General features: G+C 43.1%; 1 protein-coding gene across 1 annotated transcript in view; it reads left to right on the plus strand.

Annotated features, from left to right (window-relative positions):
* The window catches only part of Mboat1 (membrane bound O-acyltransferase domain containing 1), a 104,004-nt gene that overhangs the window by 56,455 nt on the left and 28,932 nt on the right, over window positions 1-18,617 (plus strand). The window contains exons 4-5 of the mRNA XM_021660055.2: window positions 5,840-5,935; window positions 18,233-18,288. Coding sequence (XP_021515730.1) covers window positions 5,840-5,935; window positions 18,233-18,288 — 152 coding nt within the window. The remainder of the gene's footprint in view (window positions 1-5,839; window positions 5,936-18,232; window positions 18,289-18,617) is intronic.

Below are 18,617 nucleotides of genomic sequence, written 5' to 3' on the forward strand. Positions count from 1 at the left end.
GACGTCAGGGACCAACTGAAGCAGATCTAGTTTGTATCTTCCAGGATGGAAGCCTTGTGTGACAACTGGTGGTATCGTTAATTGATTCTGGAGCCCTTGCTTTGTGCTACATCCTAGGCTAAGCTCTTTTCAACGTGCTGCATTATTCTCAGTACATAGTGGTTAATATATCAGTTGACGTTTGTTTTCATTTTTTTTTTTGCTAACACAGTCCTTCTAAAACAAGTGTATAGGATATAGATATTATTTTAATATCTGAATTGAGGAAATGAAGTGCAGGCTGATGAATTTTTTTTCTTTTATAAATAGAAGACACCTAACCAGGTAATAAGAGAATGCTACTATCTGTCCTGCCCCAATCTATGCTACACTCTTATTTCCAGAAATAGCCTCCCTGCCAATTTCTCATACCAGAGACTACTTTTGATAAGTTCTAGGGTTTGCACTCTTATTATTTTGTGTGAACAATATATGTTTTCTTTACCACATAGTAATAGGTCCAGACAGGGCAAAAATACCCTGCCCAGTTGTATTAGGATTCAGTACAGATCCTTGTTATCACAGCTGTGGTTTAATTACAACCACCACATCAAATCTGTTTACCTTGTAAGCCAGAGCAGAAACAGGTGTGGGTATAGTTGACCTGGTTTTAGAAGAGTCCACTGTCTGTTGAATCTGCTTTGTACTCTGTCTTGAATTCATGAACTTTCTGGGGAAAGGGAATGGGAAGCCAGAGGTAATGGGCTTCTTCCCTCCCATCCTGCTCTAACTCCTCAGGGCATTTGCTCTTGGTCATTGGCTTTGTGGTTAGAAGGGATTTAGGATGGATCCAAAGCAAGGGAAGCCTTTTTGTATGGAATAGGACAACTATTCTTTATCTAACGGGCTTTGGAAAGAAATGTTTCCAGTTTTGAAGGCTTTAAGATTTTGAAACATGAGCATAGACCTCAATGGTCTGATTATCTGAATCTGAAACCTTAGGATTGGAAATATTTCACAATTTGAATGTTTCTGAGGGTCCACATGACACTCATTCTTATGTACTTATTTATCATTGTGGAGTATTTTTTTATTTTAGAACTTTTGGTTATCGCTATTTGCCTCCTTACTGTTTTCCTTCCTTCTTTTTAGTGATGCTGAGTAGCAGGCTCAGTTTTTGTGCAAATGCCCAACCTTGGCCCTTCAGCTGTAACGTCATCCTCTATAACTAAGATTAAGAGGAACCTAAGGTTGTGCGATGCTGGATAGAACTCCTTATGCTCACTATCTGGATTTTGTCTTTACTACTCCCTGGGCTGACCTGGAATTCCTGGGTTATTTTAATGTGAACACGTGGGTTTCAGTACAATGTAGTGTCAGAACATTCATCTTCCCTGGCTTATGACATATGTTAGAAGTTCTAGCTTTTAGATTTATGTTTCTCTCTGTTGGGTTCCTGAGACACTTAAAATGTTAAGTATATTTATTTCAACTGATAGTAGGCACTGATGCCCTCCCTATCTCCAATCCATGTGTCAGGCTGAGGGCTGGGGTGATGAAGGTTCCTGTGAGTTGGGCAAACAGATGTCCATGTGGATAATTTTAATTTATTAATGTTCTGTACTTGAAGAATTCAAGCAGCTGAGCAGTTACGCTGGGCTTGGGAAAGAGGGTTGGTGTAATAGGTAGGGCGTTCTAGAGCATCAAGACCAATAGAATATGCATACATATCCACACATAATGGTACCTCTTTAGTCCCAGCACTTGAAAGGCAGAGCAGAGGCAAGTGGAACTCTGTGAGTTCCAGGCCAACCACAGCTACAAAATTACATGGTGAAACCCTGTGTAAACACACACACACATAGACACAAACACAGACAGACAGAGATAGAGACAGAGATAAGGACAGAAACAAAGACACAGAGAGACATACACATGTAACAAAGGGGTTTTACTAGATTGCCTTACATGATGGAGGCTGAGTAGTACAACAGCAGCTCTCTGCTGGAAAGGCAGAGAACTTAGCCTAGGAGCTCTCTAAAGCCTAGAGCTCCTTGGATACTGGGCCCACAATGGAAGGCTGAAGAAGCTGGAGTCTCCTGACAGCCGCACATGCTCAGAAATAAGCAGCTAGAACTGGAGAGATGGCTCAGCAGTTAAGAACACTACGCATAGACTTGAATTGGAAGAAGGCAAGTACAGTCTCAAAAAGGAGGTAAAGCCACTGACTGTTCAGCCCCAGCCTGATGTGATCCAAAGGAATCAGAACAGCTAAGGAAGCTGTTTATTGGTGCTTTGAGCTTTGAAACCACAGATGATAGCTTAAGAGAACATTTTGAGAAATGGGGCACCTTTACAGACTGTATGGTAATGAGAGAGTCCCAAACAAAACGTTCCAGGGGTTCTGGTCTTGTGACCTACTCTTATGTTGAAGAGGTGGATGTGTGATGTGTGCCGGAGACACAAGGTGGATGGGTGTGTGGTGGAACCAAAGAGAGCCAGCCGTTCCTAGAGAGGATTCTGTGAAGCATGGTGCCCATTTCATGGTGATGAAAGTTTTTTTCAGTGGTATTAAAGAAGATACAGAAGAATATAATCTGAGAGACCACTTTGAAGCACATGGCAAGATTGAAACCATAGAAGTTATGGAAGACAGGCAGAGTGGAGAAAAGAGAGGATTTGCTTTTGTAACTTTTGATGATCCAGAAACACTATTAATGGCCATAATTGTGAAGCGGAGAGGGCCCTTTCTAAATAACAGATGCAGTCTTCTGGATTACAGAGAGGGTGTGGAGGTGGATCTGGCAACTTTATGGTCATGGTGGAGATCTTGGAGGTGGTGGAGGTAACTTTGGTTGTGGTGGAAACTTTGGTGGAAGAGGAGGCCATGGTGGTGGAGGTAGTGGCAGAAGAGGTAGTTATGGAGGTGGTGATAGATATAATGGATTTGGAGGTGATGACAGAAGCTGTGATGGTGGCCCTGGTTACAGCAGCAGAGGAGGCTATGGTGGTGCTGGAGCAGGATATGGAAATCAGGATGGCAGTTATGGTGGAGGAGGATGAGGATGTGATGGTTACAATGAAGGAGGAAATTTTGGTGGAGGTAACTATGGTGGTGGTGGGAATGATAATGACTTTGGAAATTATAGTGGATAACAGCAATCAAATTATGGACCCATGAAGGGGGCCAGTTTTGTTGGAAGAAGCTCAGACAGTCACTATGGCGGTGGCTGTGGAACTGGTGGCAGAAGTGGTGGATTTGGTAGCAGAAAGGCTACCATATCAGAAAAGGCTGCAGTTCTTAGCAGGAGAGAGAGCGAGGAGTTGTCAGGAAAGCTGCAGGTTACTTTGAGACAGCCAGTCTTCCAGAATGCATTAGAGGAACTGTAAAAATCTGCCACGGGAGGAACGATGATCCATAGTCAGAAAAGTTGCTGCAGCTTAAACAGGAAGGACCTTCCTGTTCAGTGTGTCATAGCCACAGTTGGCAAAAAGCGCAGCTATTGAGTAATGCAATGTAGTGTCAATTAGATGTGCATTCCTGAGGTCTTTTCTCTAGTGCAGCTTTTTCTTTTCGTTATATCAGGTATGTTGTCCTGTAAATTGTGGTAGTGGTACCAGGAATAAAAAAAGTAAGGATTTTTTGATTTTTCAATATTTGTGTCGTTCATTTTTCCTCCATGTTAGTACAGAAACTTTAGCAACTGCAGTTTTGAAGGTGTGAGTTACGATTAAAGAAATCATTGTTCACCATCATTTTGTATGGATTTTGCTAAAGTTAACTGTACAGAAACACCCACGGAGTTGCAGTTTAAGCGGAATCTATTCTCCCCATTTCCAAAACCGTGATGCACGGGAACTGACATGTGGAGAGAATAGATATTTGTATGTTTTCGATATGTGTTTTAGACAATTAGGACTGGGTAGTAAAAAATAGCTTATTTGTGAAATTAATACCTTTAAGATTACCTTCAAATGAGAAAGGTCTCAAAAGTTAAAAGAAAAAAAAAGAGAGAAAGAAAAAAGAGCACTGGGTGCTTTTCCAGAGAACCCAGGGTCAATTCCTGGCACCCACATAGTGGCTCACAACTGCCTGCAATGCCAGTTCCAGAGAATCTGATGCCGTCTTTTGGCCTCTGCACATACTTGGTGCACAGACATACATGTAAAGAAAACACTCATACATATGAAAGAAAACAAAAAAAATCTTTAAAGGAAAGAAAGGAAGAAGGAACTGTACACAAGCTGAGTTCTTTGTATGTGTGTACTTGTTGGAATTGCCACAGGCACTGAGCGGGGAATCCTTTTCCCTCGGCTAATCCTTTCAGGAAATGCGCTCGCAGATACGTCCAAAGGTGTGTTTCCTCAGCAGTTCTAAATCCAGTCAGGTTGACAACCGAGATCAACCACGGAGGAGGTCTGAGCAAGGCCAAGACAAGTGATACAGTAAGAGGTGACATCGGAGCTGAGGCTTGCCTGAGAATTGGGCAGTTTCCAGATAAGCTGTTGGATGGAGAAAGGAGTGACAAGCAAAAGGAGGGATATGCAGAAAGGCATCTGATCTGAAAACACAAGATCCAGTTGTAGACCACCGGCACTCAGGGGCCACGGAGCACAGCTGGGGACGTGTCTACAGAGGTCAGGGAGAGCTTAGAGTGGGGTGCCCCTTGCATGCTGTGTTTGGGAGTTTTACTGTGACTTGACAGTGGGGTTTACTGGACACTTAAAAGTACTGTTTACATCCTTATTTGTACATTTAACACCCAGTGGGTGGATTCGGCTAACAAACACTCACGGATGTCTGTGCTTTCATGGAGTGGACAATCAGGAAAGGGAGACAATAACAGACAATAACTCTTCAGAGTGTCTTAATCTGCTTAGGCTGCTGACAAAGCACTCCCCAGAGGTGGCTTGTAAGTGATAGAGATTAGTCTGTAATGTCTCTGGAGGATGGAATCTGGAATCAGGACAGCCCGGTTGGCTTCTGGTGAGGGTCTGTCTTCTTGTATTTTTAGATGAGAAAGCTCTCAGTATATCCTGCCACCCCCAACTTTCCGGTTTGCCTCAGATTTGCTAGGTACCTGAGGGTGGCTTTGAACTTGTAACCTTCCTGTCTCAACCTCTCATGTGCTGGGATTTACAGTTATGCTCTACCACAAAGGCTTCTTTTATAAAGATGCTCATCCCAGCCACTAGGACTCCACCCTTATGATGTAACCATCCCGTGAAGGCCTCAGCATCTGGTACCATCACACTGGAAGTTAGGGTTTTGACACACACACTTGGGGGTATGCATTTTTTTTCCATCGCACAGATTATTGTATTTAAAATTAGAAGTCAATAAGTGAACGATAGGGACACACCTGTATGTATTGCTAGTTCATATGTCGTATCATCTGTGGCAGCTCGCTGACAAACACAGGGAAGTGCTCATGAGTAAGTGGTAATGGATGCCTGCGGTGTGGGTAGGGAGAGTCCCGAACAGAACCCTGGGGGAGTGGCCGCTGGTTATGGTGGTCATACGTGTCTGATGGCGTTCATCATGTAAATGTAATGAGTCCGAGAATGCGCTCAGGCGTACCTGGTAACCGTTAAACCAGACTAGCTGGAAGAACCCAGGGGTTTGCCGTTTGTCAAGTTTCCAGCTTGTCTTTTTTGCTGTCAAAGCTGTAGCCTGGGTAAGCAAAGACGAAGGCCCCAGAGGAATGGATGGAAAGGGGAGAGGGGATGGGCTAGGATGTTGCTGGGACATTCAAGAGTTTGTGACCAGTCATTTGCAGAAGGTGAGAGAGAGAGGACAAGGAGAGCATTTATCGTCACCTTACTGTCGCACACATTAACCCCGTGTCTTCGGTTTCAGGTATTCCTTTTTGGTAGCGATGGGCTACCTTACATTATGCCACATCAGCCGGATATACATCTTCCACTATGGAATTCTCACTACAGATTTCTCTGGGTGAGTATCTTAATTGGAGGGCGGAGGGGGGAGGTTGTTTGACTGATGACTCTGACTAAGTCTCTCAGGGTCTATAAACACCACGTACTCATTAAGGATTATCACAACCAGCTAAATCACAGTGAGTCACTGTGCTACGGAGGGTGAGATTAAAAATGTACTTGTTCTGTACGACTGTTAAATCTGTGTATTGTAAGAAGAAGGTCACAGAAGGTAGCAAGAAGGTATAACCCAGGTGCCTCATCCTCTCCCGTTTTCTTCTTTAGTTTCATTGGAACCCAGTTAGGCATGTGAATATGCCTTGTCTGTAGTGGAATAGTTATATACATGGCCTCCAGACACTAGAGTATATATTTATTGTGTTTTCTGATGTAGTTAGGGTTTCTTTTGCTGCAATGAAACGTCATGACCAAAAGCAGGTTATACTTCCAAATCATAGTTCATCCTCACAGGAACTCAAGCGGGGCAGGAACTTGGAGGCAGGAGCTAATGCAGAGGCCATGGAGGGGTGCTGCTTACTGGCTTGCTCCCATGGCTTGCTCAGCCTGCTTTTTTCTAGAACCCAGGACTAGGAGCCCAAGGATGGCACCTCCCACAATGTGCTGGGCCCTCCCCCATCAATCACTAAGAAAATGCCCTACAGTTGGATATTATGGAAGTATTTTCTTAATTGGAGGTTTCCTCCTTTTCAGATGACTTTAGCTTATGTCAAGTTTACATAAAACTTTACAGCATACTTCCTTTATCTATTTTATTTGAAAGGATTTTTAAAAACGTATTTGTGTATGTCTGTGTGAGTGTATGTGTGTGTCTATGTAAGTGTATGTGACCTGAATTCAGTGCTGGTGGAAGCCAGAAGGGGATATTGGATCCCTGGAGCTGGAGTTACAGATGGGGCCAGCCAGAGGAACTGAACTTTGGTCCTCTGGAAGGTCAGGAAGCATTTTAACTGCAGAGTCACGTCTCCTGTCCCCTGCATTTCATCTCTTACTAGTTGACAATACATAGTGGCTGATAAAAAGTTCGTACCTTCATGCCTTTTAGCATCCTTCGCTTGTACTGAACGCACGATTCCACTTCTAGATCCTTTTGACCTCTGTCTACTATAGAGGAAGTCCTGGACACTGCTGGCAACCTGTGACTTCGTGGGCCACCCCTCTCCATATTGGCCCTCTGGTAGAGGCCGTTGCTAATTCTTGTCATGGCATTGGGGAGATTGTGCAGTCAGTAAAGGGCTTACCTGCCAGCATGAGGACCAGAGTTTATCCCCAGAACCCACAAAAAAAGCCAAATATGGTGGCACATGTGTGTTCCAGTGTTGGGGAGACAGAGACAAGCAGATTCCTGGGGCTCCCTGGCCAGCCAGCCTAGTCTACTTGAAGAGTCCCAGGCCATGAAAGACCCCATCTCAGATAATTAGGATATCATTTGAGGAGCAACATCCAAGGTTGTCCTTTGGCCTCCTCATGAGCCTGCATTACTCACATGTGTGTGACAGCTTTTTATGACTCTTACAGAACCCTTCAGGCAGGGTTGTTGACTTCATGTCATGTGATGGAATTCCTCAGGAGCTAGGCCCTGTTCCCCACAAGTGGCATGGATCAGGAGAACCCGAGTTTTCCTCTCCAGCTACATAGCATCTCATTTAGTGAGTCCTTGCTGAATAGGCCTTGCTCTAAAGAGGAGGGGATAAGTAAATTCATATAAACCATAGTGAGTGGATAGGCCGTCAATTATGAGGTTATTTCATTGATGCCAAAAAAGCTTAAGCATTTGGACTGACCTAAATGTATGAAGTAAATGGCGCTCATACTATAAATAGCCATAAGGGAAGTGATGATGCCTGTGATCAGTAATGGTGATGGTCAAGACCCATTGTCAAACTGATCAGATGTAGAGTCACCTAGGAGATTGATGAGGTTTGTCTCTTGGCATGTCTATGAGGGTGTTTAGAGAGAATTACCTGATGGATAGGACCCACCTGAATAGGGCAGCACTGTCTTATGGGATGGAGACCCCACAGAATAATGGAAGAAAGGAGGAAACCAGCTAATACCCACATTCTCTCTCTCTCTCTCTCTCTCTCTCTCTCTCTCTCTCTCTCTCTCTCTCTCTCATTCATGGTCTCCATGATGTGTGCTGCTCCTCTGAGTCCTTCCTGCTGTGATGGACAGACTCCTCTGTGCCTTGAGCAAGCTAATCCTTCCTTTCCGAAGGCTGTTTCCATTGGGTACTTGGTCACAGCATCAGGAAAATTTAACTAAATCAGTAGGGCCGGGTCACTGGAATATGACTGATTTGTGTGCTCAATGAAAAGCCTGTAAAGAGAGGTGTACCCATGAGTGCCAGGGCTGCAGTTATTAGTGAAGGGGTGGAAAGACCTCAGCCTTGAGCATTTTGAGCAGATGGCTGGTTCAGCCTTCATGCAAACATGTGTGTTAAAGTATGGAAGGATGCTAGGTCAGATGGCTGATGTCTGGGTGTTGCAGCACAGAACTAGGAGAATTCACACTCGCTTCACCTGTTTGTCCTATCCAGGCTTGAAGGGGACTGGAAAATACTTCCATCAGTGAGGATAGGATTTTTACACTACCGATTCGCATCACCTTCATACACATATCCAAAAAGAAGTCTTCCCAGGTGTCTGGGCATCCTTCAACCTAATCAAGTTGGCACAAGAAATTAATTAACCATCTCAGCTTACATAGAAGCTGATTATATACACATATACTTATAATCAGCTTCTATGTATATATACATATATGTATATAATCTTTTATATATACTTTCATATAAGTGTGTGGCTATATCGATATACATGTAAATAAATAAATACAGATATGTGGATATGAAAGATAGTAGTCTAAAACCAGGGGACTTTGGAAAGCCACCGAAGAAAGTTTAGTACATTAAAAATAATGACTGTGTAATTAAATGTGGATGAGGCTGCTGGGAGCATTAGAGAACACTGCAAACATCCAGGTTTCTTTGCTCAGATTACTTTGCAAGCACCTTTTTGTTTTTAAACCTCCCTCTAGCATTATTTTGTGCTAGAGGAAACGACCCTACAGATACCAGGTGGGGTTTATGAAAGGGCTGCCATTGCGCAGGGGAGCTGCACTCCAAGGAAAGCCTGTGGTCCTACATCAAAGGCTCTTTCATTCATTATTCAGCCGACGTAGACTGGGAACCCTGTGTGTAGCAGGCATGGATGAAACAGACAGGACTGAGCACAGCTGCAGGGTGAATGTGCACTCATTTTTCTAGATCACATAGAATAGCAGCATATTTGATATCACGTCCAGGGTTGCATGCATCCTTCCCAAACTCATGTTCACCCAGCCTCAGCATGCCTCCTCACTTCCAAATAGCATCTTTGCAGATGCACTTAGTCAAGATGAGGCGACCCTGAGTTAAAGTATGTGCTTTAGATGCAATCTGGCTGGTCTCTTTGTAAAAAGCACTGGATAGACAGCTCCCAAGCCGCACACAGAGGGAAGATGACCGTGTGAAGATAGAAGTAGAAATTAGGGGTGCAGCCTGGGTCCAGCCACGTTGAGAATAGTTGTCAATGAGCAGAAGCTTAGTGAAGCATGGGGCAGACTGCTCTGCTGAGCCTCCAGAAAGAACCACCACCGTGCATATCCGGTTAGCTTTGGACTTCTGTCTAGAACTGTGAATTTACAAATCAGAACCCAAATTTTGTTGTCATTAGCCATCTGGCACGTGACAGTTTGTCATAGCAGCTCTAAGCAGCTCGTACACATTGATTCCTGGTTCTTTATCTTTTGCTGGATCTCCTGCTGCTGACTTTGTGGGCTAAGAGCACCTTACCATTCATGGCTTTGAGGTTCTCTTTATACCTCCTCCTCCATTTGCCTTGTAACAGCATACACTCTTCTCCCTTTATTTTTTTTTCTTTCTTTCTTCACCCCACTCTATCCCATCTCAGACAATCTTGCTTTGTGTATTTCAGACTAGTTTCATTGCCATTGCATAATTGGGGCTTCAACTCTCAGTTCCGCCTCTCCTCTGTATGCTGGGTTTGTAGGTATGCATCATGCAGTTGGCATCTTTTGCATTGTTTTTAGTATTGTTCAGAATCATGGAAAGTTACCAGAAGGGAAAGGTCAAGGGCATTTGGGGAAAATAGCCTCATACTTGCACTATGTGGCTGATGCTATGTTTGCCTACAAGGAAAGTGCAACTCAGCTCCTGTCTTCATCACTTTCTGTAAGCTGAGTCTTGGTGAATTTCCTCAAGTGGTGTGTGTTTTGTGGCTTTCTAAAATTTTTTTTTCCTATAAGAAATCTCTGGAGTTTATACACAAAACTGCTGAGTGTTCATCTTGGAAGGACATGGTTAGGGAGCAGAAATGAAGAAGGCATGCCTGCTACTTGGAAGTTGTATGTGACTTTGTTTTTACCTTTTCTTTCTTTCTTTCTTTCTTTCTTTCTTTCTTTCTTTCTTTCTTTCTTTCTTTCTTTCTTTCTTCTTTCTTTCTTTCTTTCTTTCTTTCCTTCCTTCTCTCTCTCTCTCTCTCTCTCTCTCTCTCTCTCTCTCAGAGATGTACCTACCTCTGCCTCCCAGCTGCTGGGATTAAAGGTGTACACCATCATTCTTTCTTTTTATTGTTTCACTTTTAGTTTTAAATGAAAAGAGCAGATATAAACCTATCTTCCTGGCCAGTCATCATAAATGGAGAGGTACCGCCACCCTGAAATTTACAAAGTGTTTCAATCACAAATTGACAATTATAGGTAATCTTTGCCAATGTTAATTCTTTTAAAATTATTACTATTATTTGTTATTATTACTTTTAAATATTAAAATATTTTGAGCTTATTTGGAAGGTCCAAATGTGTGCTTGTGTGTGTTTGTGTGCACATGTGAATGGCATGGCACCCATGTTGGAGGTCAGAGGATAATTTGTGTGAGCCAGTTCTCTTCTTCTATCAACCATGTGAGTCCTGAGGAATGAACCCAGATCATCAGACCTGGTGGCAGTCACCTTTACTGCCTGATCCATCTCATTGGCCCAGAATGCTGGTTCTTACTAAAAGCATGCATCTGGAGAGGATGTGGAGAAAGGGGAACCCTCCTCCATTGCTGGTGGGAATATAAACTTGTACCACAACTTTGGAAGTCAATCCAGCACTTTCTCAGACAAGTAGGAATAGTGCTTCTTCAAGATTCAGCTATAGCACTCCTAGGCATATATCCAAAAGATGCTCAAGTACACAACAAGGTCATTTGCTCAACCATGTTTGTGGCAGCTTTATTTGTAATAGCTAGAAGCTGGAAACAACCCAGATGTCCCTCAACTGAGGAATGGATACAGAAATTGTGTATATTTTCACAATGAAATATTACTCAGCAATTAAAAACAAGGAAATCATGAAATTTGCAGGCAAATGGTGGGAACTAGAAAAGATCGTCCTGAGTGAGGTATCCCAGAAGCAGAAAGAAACACATGGCATATACTCACTTATAAGTGGATATTAGGCATATAATATAGGATAAACATGCCAAAATCTGTACACCTAAAGAAGCTAAGCAAGAAGGAGGTTCCTGGGTAAGATGATCAATCCTCACTCAGGAAGGCAAATGGAACAGACACGGAAGAAGGAGAAAATAGGCAACAGGACAGGAGCCTACCACATAGGGCCATTGAAAAATTCTACCCAGCAAGGTATCAAAACAGATGCTGAGGCTCATAGCCAAAGTTTGGGCAGAGTTCAGGGAATCTTATGAGAAGGGGAGATAGGAAGACCTGGAGGGGACAGGAGCTCCACAAGGAGAGCAACAGATCTAAAAAATCTGGGCACAGGTCTTTTCCGAGACTGATACTCCAACCAAGGATCATTCCTAACCTAGAACCCATGCACAGATGTAGCCCATGGCAGCTCAGTTTCCAAGTGGGTTCCCTAGTAAGGAGAACAGGGACTGTCTCTGACATAAACTCAGTGGCTGACTCTTTGATCACCTCTCCCTGAGGTGGGAGCAGCCTTACCAAGCCACAGAGGCAGGCAATGCAGCCAGTCCTGATGAGACCTGATAGGCTGGGGTCAGAGGGAAGGGGAAGAGGACCTCTCCTATCAGTGGACTTGAGGAGGGGCAGGGAGAAGATGAGGGAAGGAGAGTGGGATTGGGAGGGGGCAACAGCAGCAATACAAAGTGAATAAACTGTAATTTAAAAAATAAATAAATAAATTTAAAAAAAGCTTGCGGCAGCCACAAGATTTCTTTCAGAATGGAATTGACTTAACCTTGCTGTTTTGTTTTTGTTTTTTTTTTTTCAATTGAAATGTTCTGTTTCAGATTTTGTTAAAACATAAAGTGCTGTTTGGGAGCCTGACGGGGGAGCATCTGTCTTTTGGGCACATGTGCAAATCTTAATGCTTAACAGTCTTTATTGCAGCTTTAGTGTACGAGCACAGACAGGCGCTTAGTGGGCGCGGATGTGATTAGTGTTGTGTCTGAACATATATGGAGAACTTGAACTTGGGAGAACATATGCACTTAGACCCGAGGTTATTACAGGACTCGAAATTATATTTATCATTCAAAAGGAATCAAATTGCCGTGGGCTGGACCAGTAGAGAAAACACACAAGATGGGCTTTGTCAGTGCTGCGAATGCAGTTTAAATTGATACATGCATTAATAGCTGTGAGCGTCTTCATGTTTTCTCCGTGAATGTGGCTCCAGAAGGCACTAGAATATGCGCCCCTCTTTCCGGGGGGAGCTCAGCAATTGTAGTAAAGCTGATATTTTTTTAAAGTTTGTTGTAGTAAATGGATTCTTGTATTTTCACTCACAGAAGGGCGCAAATGAAGCTATTTTTTTTTTTCCCCAAGGACAGCAGCCAGAACTCTTTTACTTCTTTTTTCCAGTCCAGGCCAGGTCCAGGCAGATAATTTTCCTCCCTCGTGTTGGCAATTCAGGGCCGCCCAAGCATTTTTAAAAACATGGAATGACAGCTCTCACACACTGCCAGTGGGAGTATAAATACTTACAGCCCCTCTGGAAGGCAATTTTCCCACAAGTGTGAAAAAAAAGATTTTAAAATGTATGTTTTATTTAGGCTAAATTAATACAGCTTAAGCAAGGAAATAATTTTATTCACAGGGAGTTTTAGCTATTCTCATTAATAGTGAAAAACTGGTGGTATCCTAAAAAGTCTAAAAAATGTGAACAATTAAATCAAAGAGCTAATTAATGCTGCCATTGACACTGAACAATCCCACCTCTCAGTCGGCTAAGGCAGGAGGATTGTCCTAAGTTGGAGTGATGGGTAGGCTACTGGGTGGGACCCCATCTCAAAACACCCAGAAGAAAGAAAGAAAGAAAGAAAGAAAGAAAGAAAGAAAGAAAGAAAGAAGAGAGAGAGAGAGAGAGAGAGAGAGAGAGAGAGAAAGAAAGAAAGAAAGAAAGAAAGAAAGAAAGAAAGAAAGAGCGAGCAGAGGAAATGTTTTTAAAGTGTGTAAGATGAATCTGCGCCAAAGTTCTGCTTCTTTCCCTGAATATGGATACCTATGGAATAGGAATGGGAAGAAATGATGGAAGGGTAAGACAGCTTTTTCCTAGAAGAGCCATCACTAGTGATTTGGAATATTTGTTTTATTAGTAGAATCAAAATGAAGGCTCCTGGCATGTATTTAAGTATATTTAAATGCCTATTTCAAGATTATGGAGATTCATAGTTGGCATAGGAAAGTCACCGTTTATGTTCTTGGCTATCTTCTGGGTGCACATTAGAACTATGACTTTGCTCCCCTCCTGGTGATGGCCATTCGCCCCATTGTCCCTGTGCAGTGTTTTCCTCTGTTGCTTCCTGACGTCTGGCCACTCCGTCTGGTGTCCACATAATTGGGTCCTCTGATCTGGACAGAGAAGACACGTGCAAAGAGATCTCAAGGATAGTTTTTTTTTTTTTTTCATATATTTTCTCCTTCAGGCTCTTGCTAGGCTTTCAGTCTTTAGCACAGTCACTTGGAGTTCAAAGTTTAATTCTGCCAACAAAAGTCACGCCGTGTCCATTTGTCCAGTGCCCTTCTGAAAATGAAAAGTGGTGTTTGTGTTCTTAGACAAAGAATAGAGCTTAACTCATTAAAATGTGTGTGCGTCTGTGTGTGTGCGCATGCGCGCACGTGTTTTGTTGTTGTTGTTGGTGGTGGTGGTTGGGGATTATCACTGTTTATCTTCTTACCCCAAGCTTATATGCACTTGCTTGTTTTCCCTCACTTCATTTCTGTGTTTATGCTTCTCTTTTTCCTCACTTATATTTCTTTATCCCAATTAGGCTAAGCATCTTAAGTTCAAGAAGAAAAAGTATGATTTTACTTTTTTTTTTTTTTTTTAATCCATGGGGAGAAATGGCCCAAAAGGAAGATGGCCCAACTCCCCGTGTTGGCCTCTCCTCTTGATTTCAGAAGTTTCCACAGGACCAAGGGCACAGCCTGAGATTGAGGAGTGAGTGTGTGCGAATCTGAGGAAGTCCTGAGTGCTGACGGTGACGTAGGAGCGCAGCTCAAGCTCAGAGGCCTCACTTGGCAGGGAAGCACTTCAGCTGCCCGAGGGGTCCACTGTGTATCTCCTCCTGTTCTCTCTGTGCTTGCATTGTGTGTTCAGGATAGTCCCTCACAGGCATGCCAGAGGCGGGCCTCATCCAGAAAAACCTCTCACTGGTGCATCCCGAGGTTTGCCTAATCTACGGACCCCCTCACAGGTGCTTACCAGGCCTTCCTGGTGATCTTAGATCCTGACAGTTGACAATGTATTAACCACCACATTCTGCATGTTGAACTTTGAATTTTGGGCAGAAAATGAGCATGAATACAAATCATAAGCCAACAGATGTATCTTAGATAGTTTCATTTGATTGAAATGCAATAGATGTGGAACTTATAAGTCCAAGTATTCAATTCCCAAGCTCATCGCCTTATACAACCTGTGTTTATACTCAGTAGACATCACTGAGACTCATAGCGAGAGAGTGGTGGTGTGGGGAGCTATGTGAAGGAAAATTTGATGCTGACTGTCATGCTTGCAGACTTGAGCCTTCAGGGTTCAGAACCACTTTTCAGTGGAACAGGCTCTGTTTCGAGCTTGTGGGTTCTGGATATACAAACACACGACGGCACATGTCAATTGTTTACTTTCTTATACATAGAGCGCATACATGTATGAATGTGCGTGTGTGTGTGGGTGCACACATGATTGAGGACGGATATATACGACTGTGTGTAGGGTAGCTTGTGGGCATGGGCTTACCCCTTTTGTGGTTTAAGTGCCGGCTAGGGCTGTTGGCGGCAGCGTTGGCTTTCCACTGGTTTCCAGCAGTATAGACTGTATTAGTCTGCATCCTTTGAGAAGCCAATATTCAAATGGAAACAAATGTATAGGAGATTTCTTGGGTGAAATCTGTTTTCTCCTCTTACACAGGGAAGATACCAATGTGGGTATATAGGGTCTCAAATAAGACAGGCATTTAAGCCAGGCCCATCGGCACAGGACTATAATTCCCACTGCTCAGGAGGCTGAGTCAGGAGTGTCATGGGTTCAAGGCCTGCCTGCGCTTCATAAATTCAAAGCAAACCCGACCAACTAAACAAAACTCTTAAGAAAGAACTGAGAATGCTTCTCTAGCATACATGAGACCCTTGGTTTAATTCCCAGTGGTATGAGAGAGAGAAAGAGAGGAGGGGAGAAGGAGGAGGTGGAGGAAGAGGAAAAATAGAAGAGGATAGAGAGAAAAGAGGGGAGAGAGAAAGGTGTTTATGCAATGGAGTACACTTAATGTAGCCATTGGTAGGTGAAAACACATTACATTTTTACGGAGATTGATATCTAGGCTAATTCCATAATATTTTATCATTTTGTTGATATGCCTGTGTTCAGACCCTATGGCAAAGGTATGAGTTAAGTTGACTCTGAAGCCTTACGTGGTTTGCAAATAGCACAGTCACCAGAAATAAGGCACACATTTAAAAATATGCTGGGATTTGCTTGCATAGGAAGCTCAATTCTTAGCTTTCAGACATCAGGAATAGAGCAGAGGAAGACTTTGGAAAGAAAACTATGGTGCTCCGAAGGCCACATTTAGAAACTACCTTGAGTGCGGTGCCTATATATAGTGAGCCTCTTTTAAGAAAAATAGCTCTCAGCCTTTGATGTGCATTGTGAGTCAGAGGTCTTGCCAAACATCAAGAGGGTGAGCTGTAAAGATACATAGCTCTGTGTGACCAAGCTGTTCTTTTAGAAGCTCCGAGGAAGCGCTTCAAGGATTAAAACCATGGTGCTCAATCATTTTTTTCAATATAAAAGAGCATGGCGTGGCTGGCTTCCCTAGAGTGACTGGCCTGGTCACTTCCTTGTTGGCTGCTAAGTGTCGTTACCTGTCCCGGCAGACCACAGATGCCCTCTCATCTTCTGGGCAGACCTTGGTTTTTCTTAGCACAACATTATGTTTTTTTTTAAAGTCCTGCCTATTGGCTATGGGGTTTCTGCAAACAAAATGTTAGATGTGGAAGGATTTCAAAGAAGCTGTTGTTTTTCTGAGCCATCTCTCCAGCTCCATACCCCCTTTTATTCAGACTGGTACTCTAGCCTATGTTATGGTGCTGTCTGCATTTAGGGTGAATCTTCCCTCGTTAGTTAAACCTCTTGAAATGCACTCACAGACACAGACAGAAGTGTGCTTCATTAATTTCCTATGTGGTTTTTTTTTAATCAAATCAAGTTGATGATCAAAATTAACCGTCGTATACCAGCAATGTATGAGGGTGCGGCTTTCCTGGTATCTTTGCAAACACTTGTCATTGTCCATCATTTTGATTACAGCTGCACGGGTGCTTGGGAATGGTGCCTCACCGTGGGTCTCACTTGAATTTCTGTGACTGCTCATTATGAACTGCTATCCTTTCATGTGCTTTCATGCGCGCGCACGCACACACACACACACACACACACACACACACACACACACACACATAAGTTATTCATTGAGATGCCATGGTTACCTTTACATTTAACTGCCTGCTATGAAGTTATAAAACATATGGTTTACAAATATTTTCATTCATATTTTTCCTATCTTTACTTTGAAGCACAAAAATTTATTTTTCTTTTGTAACAGGTTCTCTCTAGGTAACCTAGGATAGTCCCCAGCTTCTGCTCTTCCTGCCTTAGCTTCCTTGCATGATGGGATTACAGGCATGTGATAGATGTAGTAAGCTGAACGTTAAAATGATGCTCCTTACCCTCATCCAATCATCCCAGCTTCTTTCTTTTCAGAATAAATTTTTATTTGGGGCTATTGTGAGACTTGATCCTCTGGTGCTGTTTTAAAATTAGAGCAGTTGCAATTACTGCCTCAAGTCCCTGACATGACATGATAGGCCCACTAACAAGGTGTGTCAGCTTCCCAAGATGGCCCTTAAAGCCCCCGGAGGCCTCACCCCTCCTCAAGCATATACAAGCAATCGAGATTTGCTAGGGGAGATGGAGGCGGGGAAGGGTTCCCCAGGGCAGTAGCTGCCCATGCTCCTGCTGATAGCTCTTCATCCATGAACCTGGGAGTAACACTAGTTAAATTCGCTACTTCACCAAACAAGGCTTGAATGAATTAATTTCTTTTGTCTTTCATTGGTGCCCTCTCTGGGATGAATACAAGTTTGTTCACGTGCCCCAGGAAAGGGCTCACAACAGTGGTTGGCTTTACCAAGTTAGGGTTGATTCTTTATAGACAGCTGCATTTTACAATTGTATCTTATTATGTGGGCATGCAAGCTTCCCTGTAAGAGACAAAGCAGATTGCAGCAATGCGGGCTGAAGAAGATGACGACAGACCCATGTCTCTTAACACTGAGAACATGATTTGAGAAAGGTGTCACTGGGTAATTTTGTCATTATATGAACATCCCGGGGTGCACTCATACAGATGGAAATGGTTTAGCATACCATCCATATGGGCGAGCTCTTGCCTAGAAACATGGAAAAGAACATTCTGTCTTGCTCGCCCTCCCTTAGCCCTTTCCATGATGCAATGCTTATTGACCTGTGTGAAGGTCTCATGTGAGCTATCTACATCAACACCCGAGAGCAAAGGGTCCCAGCAAGTAGTGTTACATCTGCATATGTAAAGCGGTTTACAAGGGGGATAGAAATTGAATATTTTGGATTTTTTGCTTCGGCATTTAATCAAGTAAACTTCACGATGAAAACCTCCATGCAAAGAAATAAGTCTTTTTCTTTTCTTTTTTAAACCAGTTTTTATTTTCTGTCCCCTTTCCAGGCCTCTGATGATCGTCACACAGAAGATCACAACCTTGGCTTTCCAAGTTCATGATGGTGAGAAAACAGTCTTCCTATTGGTTCTTAGAGCCAGCCTGGCATCTGGAGTGCCCATGTATGCAATATAGTTCACACACAGTCCAAGCTTTATGTGAGCACCGCAGGCCTTGCTCTCTCCTGTTCAGAGTTTCCAGGCCTTCTGGATCACACCCTTCTGCTTTCCCACATTCCCTCATTGAATCCACAGTCTACATTTTCTAAAATGTTTGCTCCAAGAACAGTTGAGTTTTTGTTTATATTTTAAAGTTAATTCATGATGCCCTCTGACCTTGTCCAAATTTATTAAGGCAACCACTTCCTTTTTGCTTTGATTTCATCTCTGGAAA

The sequence above is a fragment of the Meriones unguiculatus genome, chromosome 19 (assembly GCF_030254825.1).
Source record: "Meriones unguiculatus strain TT.TT164.6M chromosome 19, Bangor_MerUng_6.1, whole genome shotgun sequence".
NCBI classification, from domain to species: domain Eukaryota; kingdom Metazoa; phylum Chordata; class Mammalia; order Rodentia; family Muridae; genus Meriones; species Meriones unguiculatus.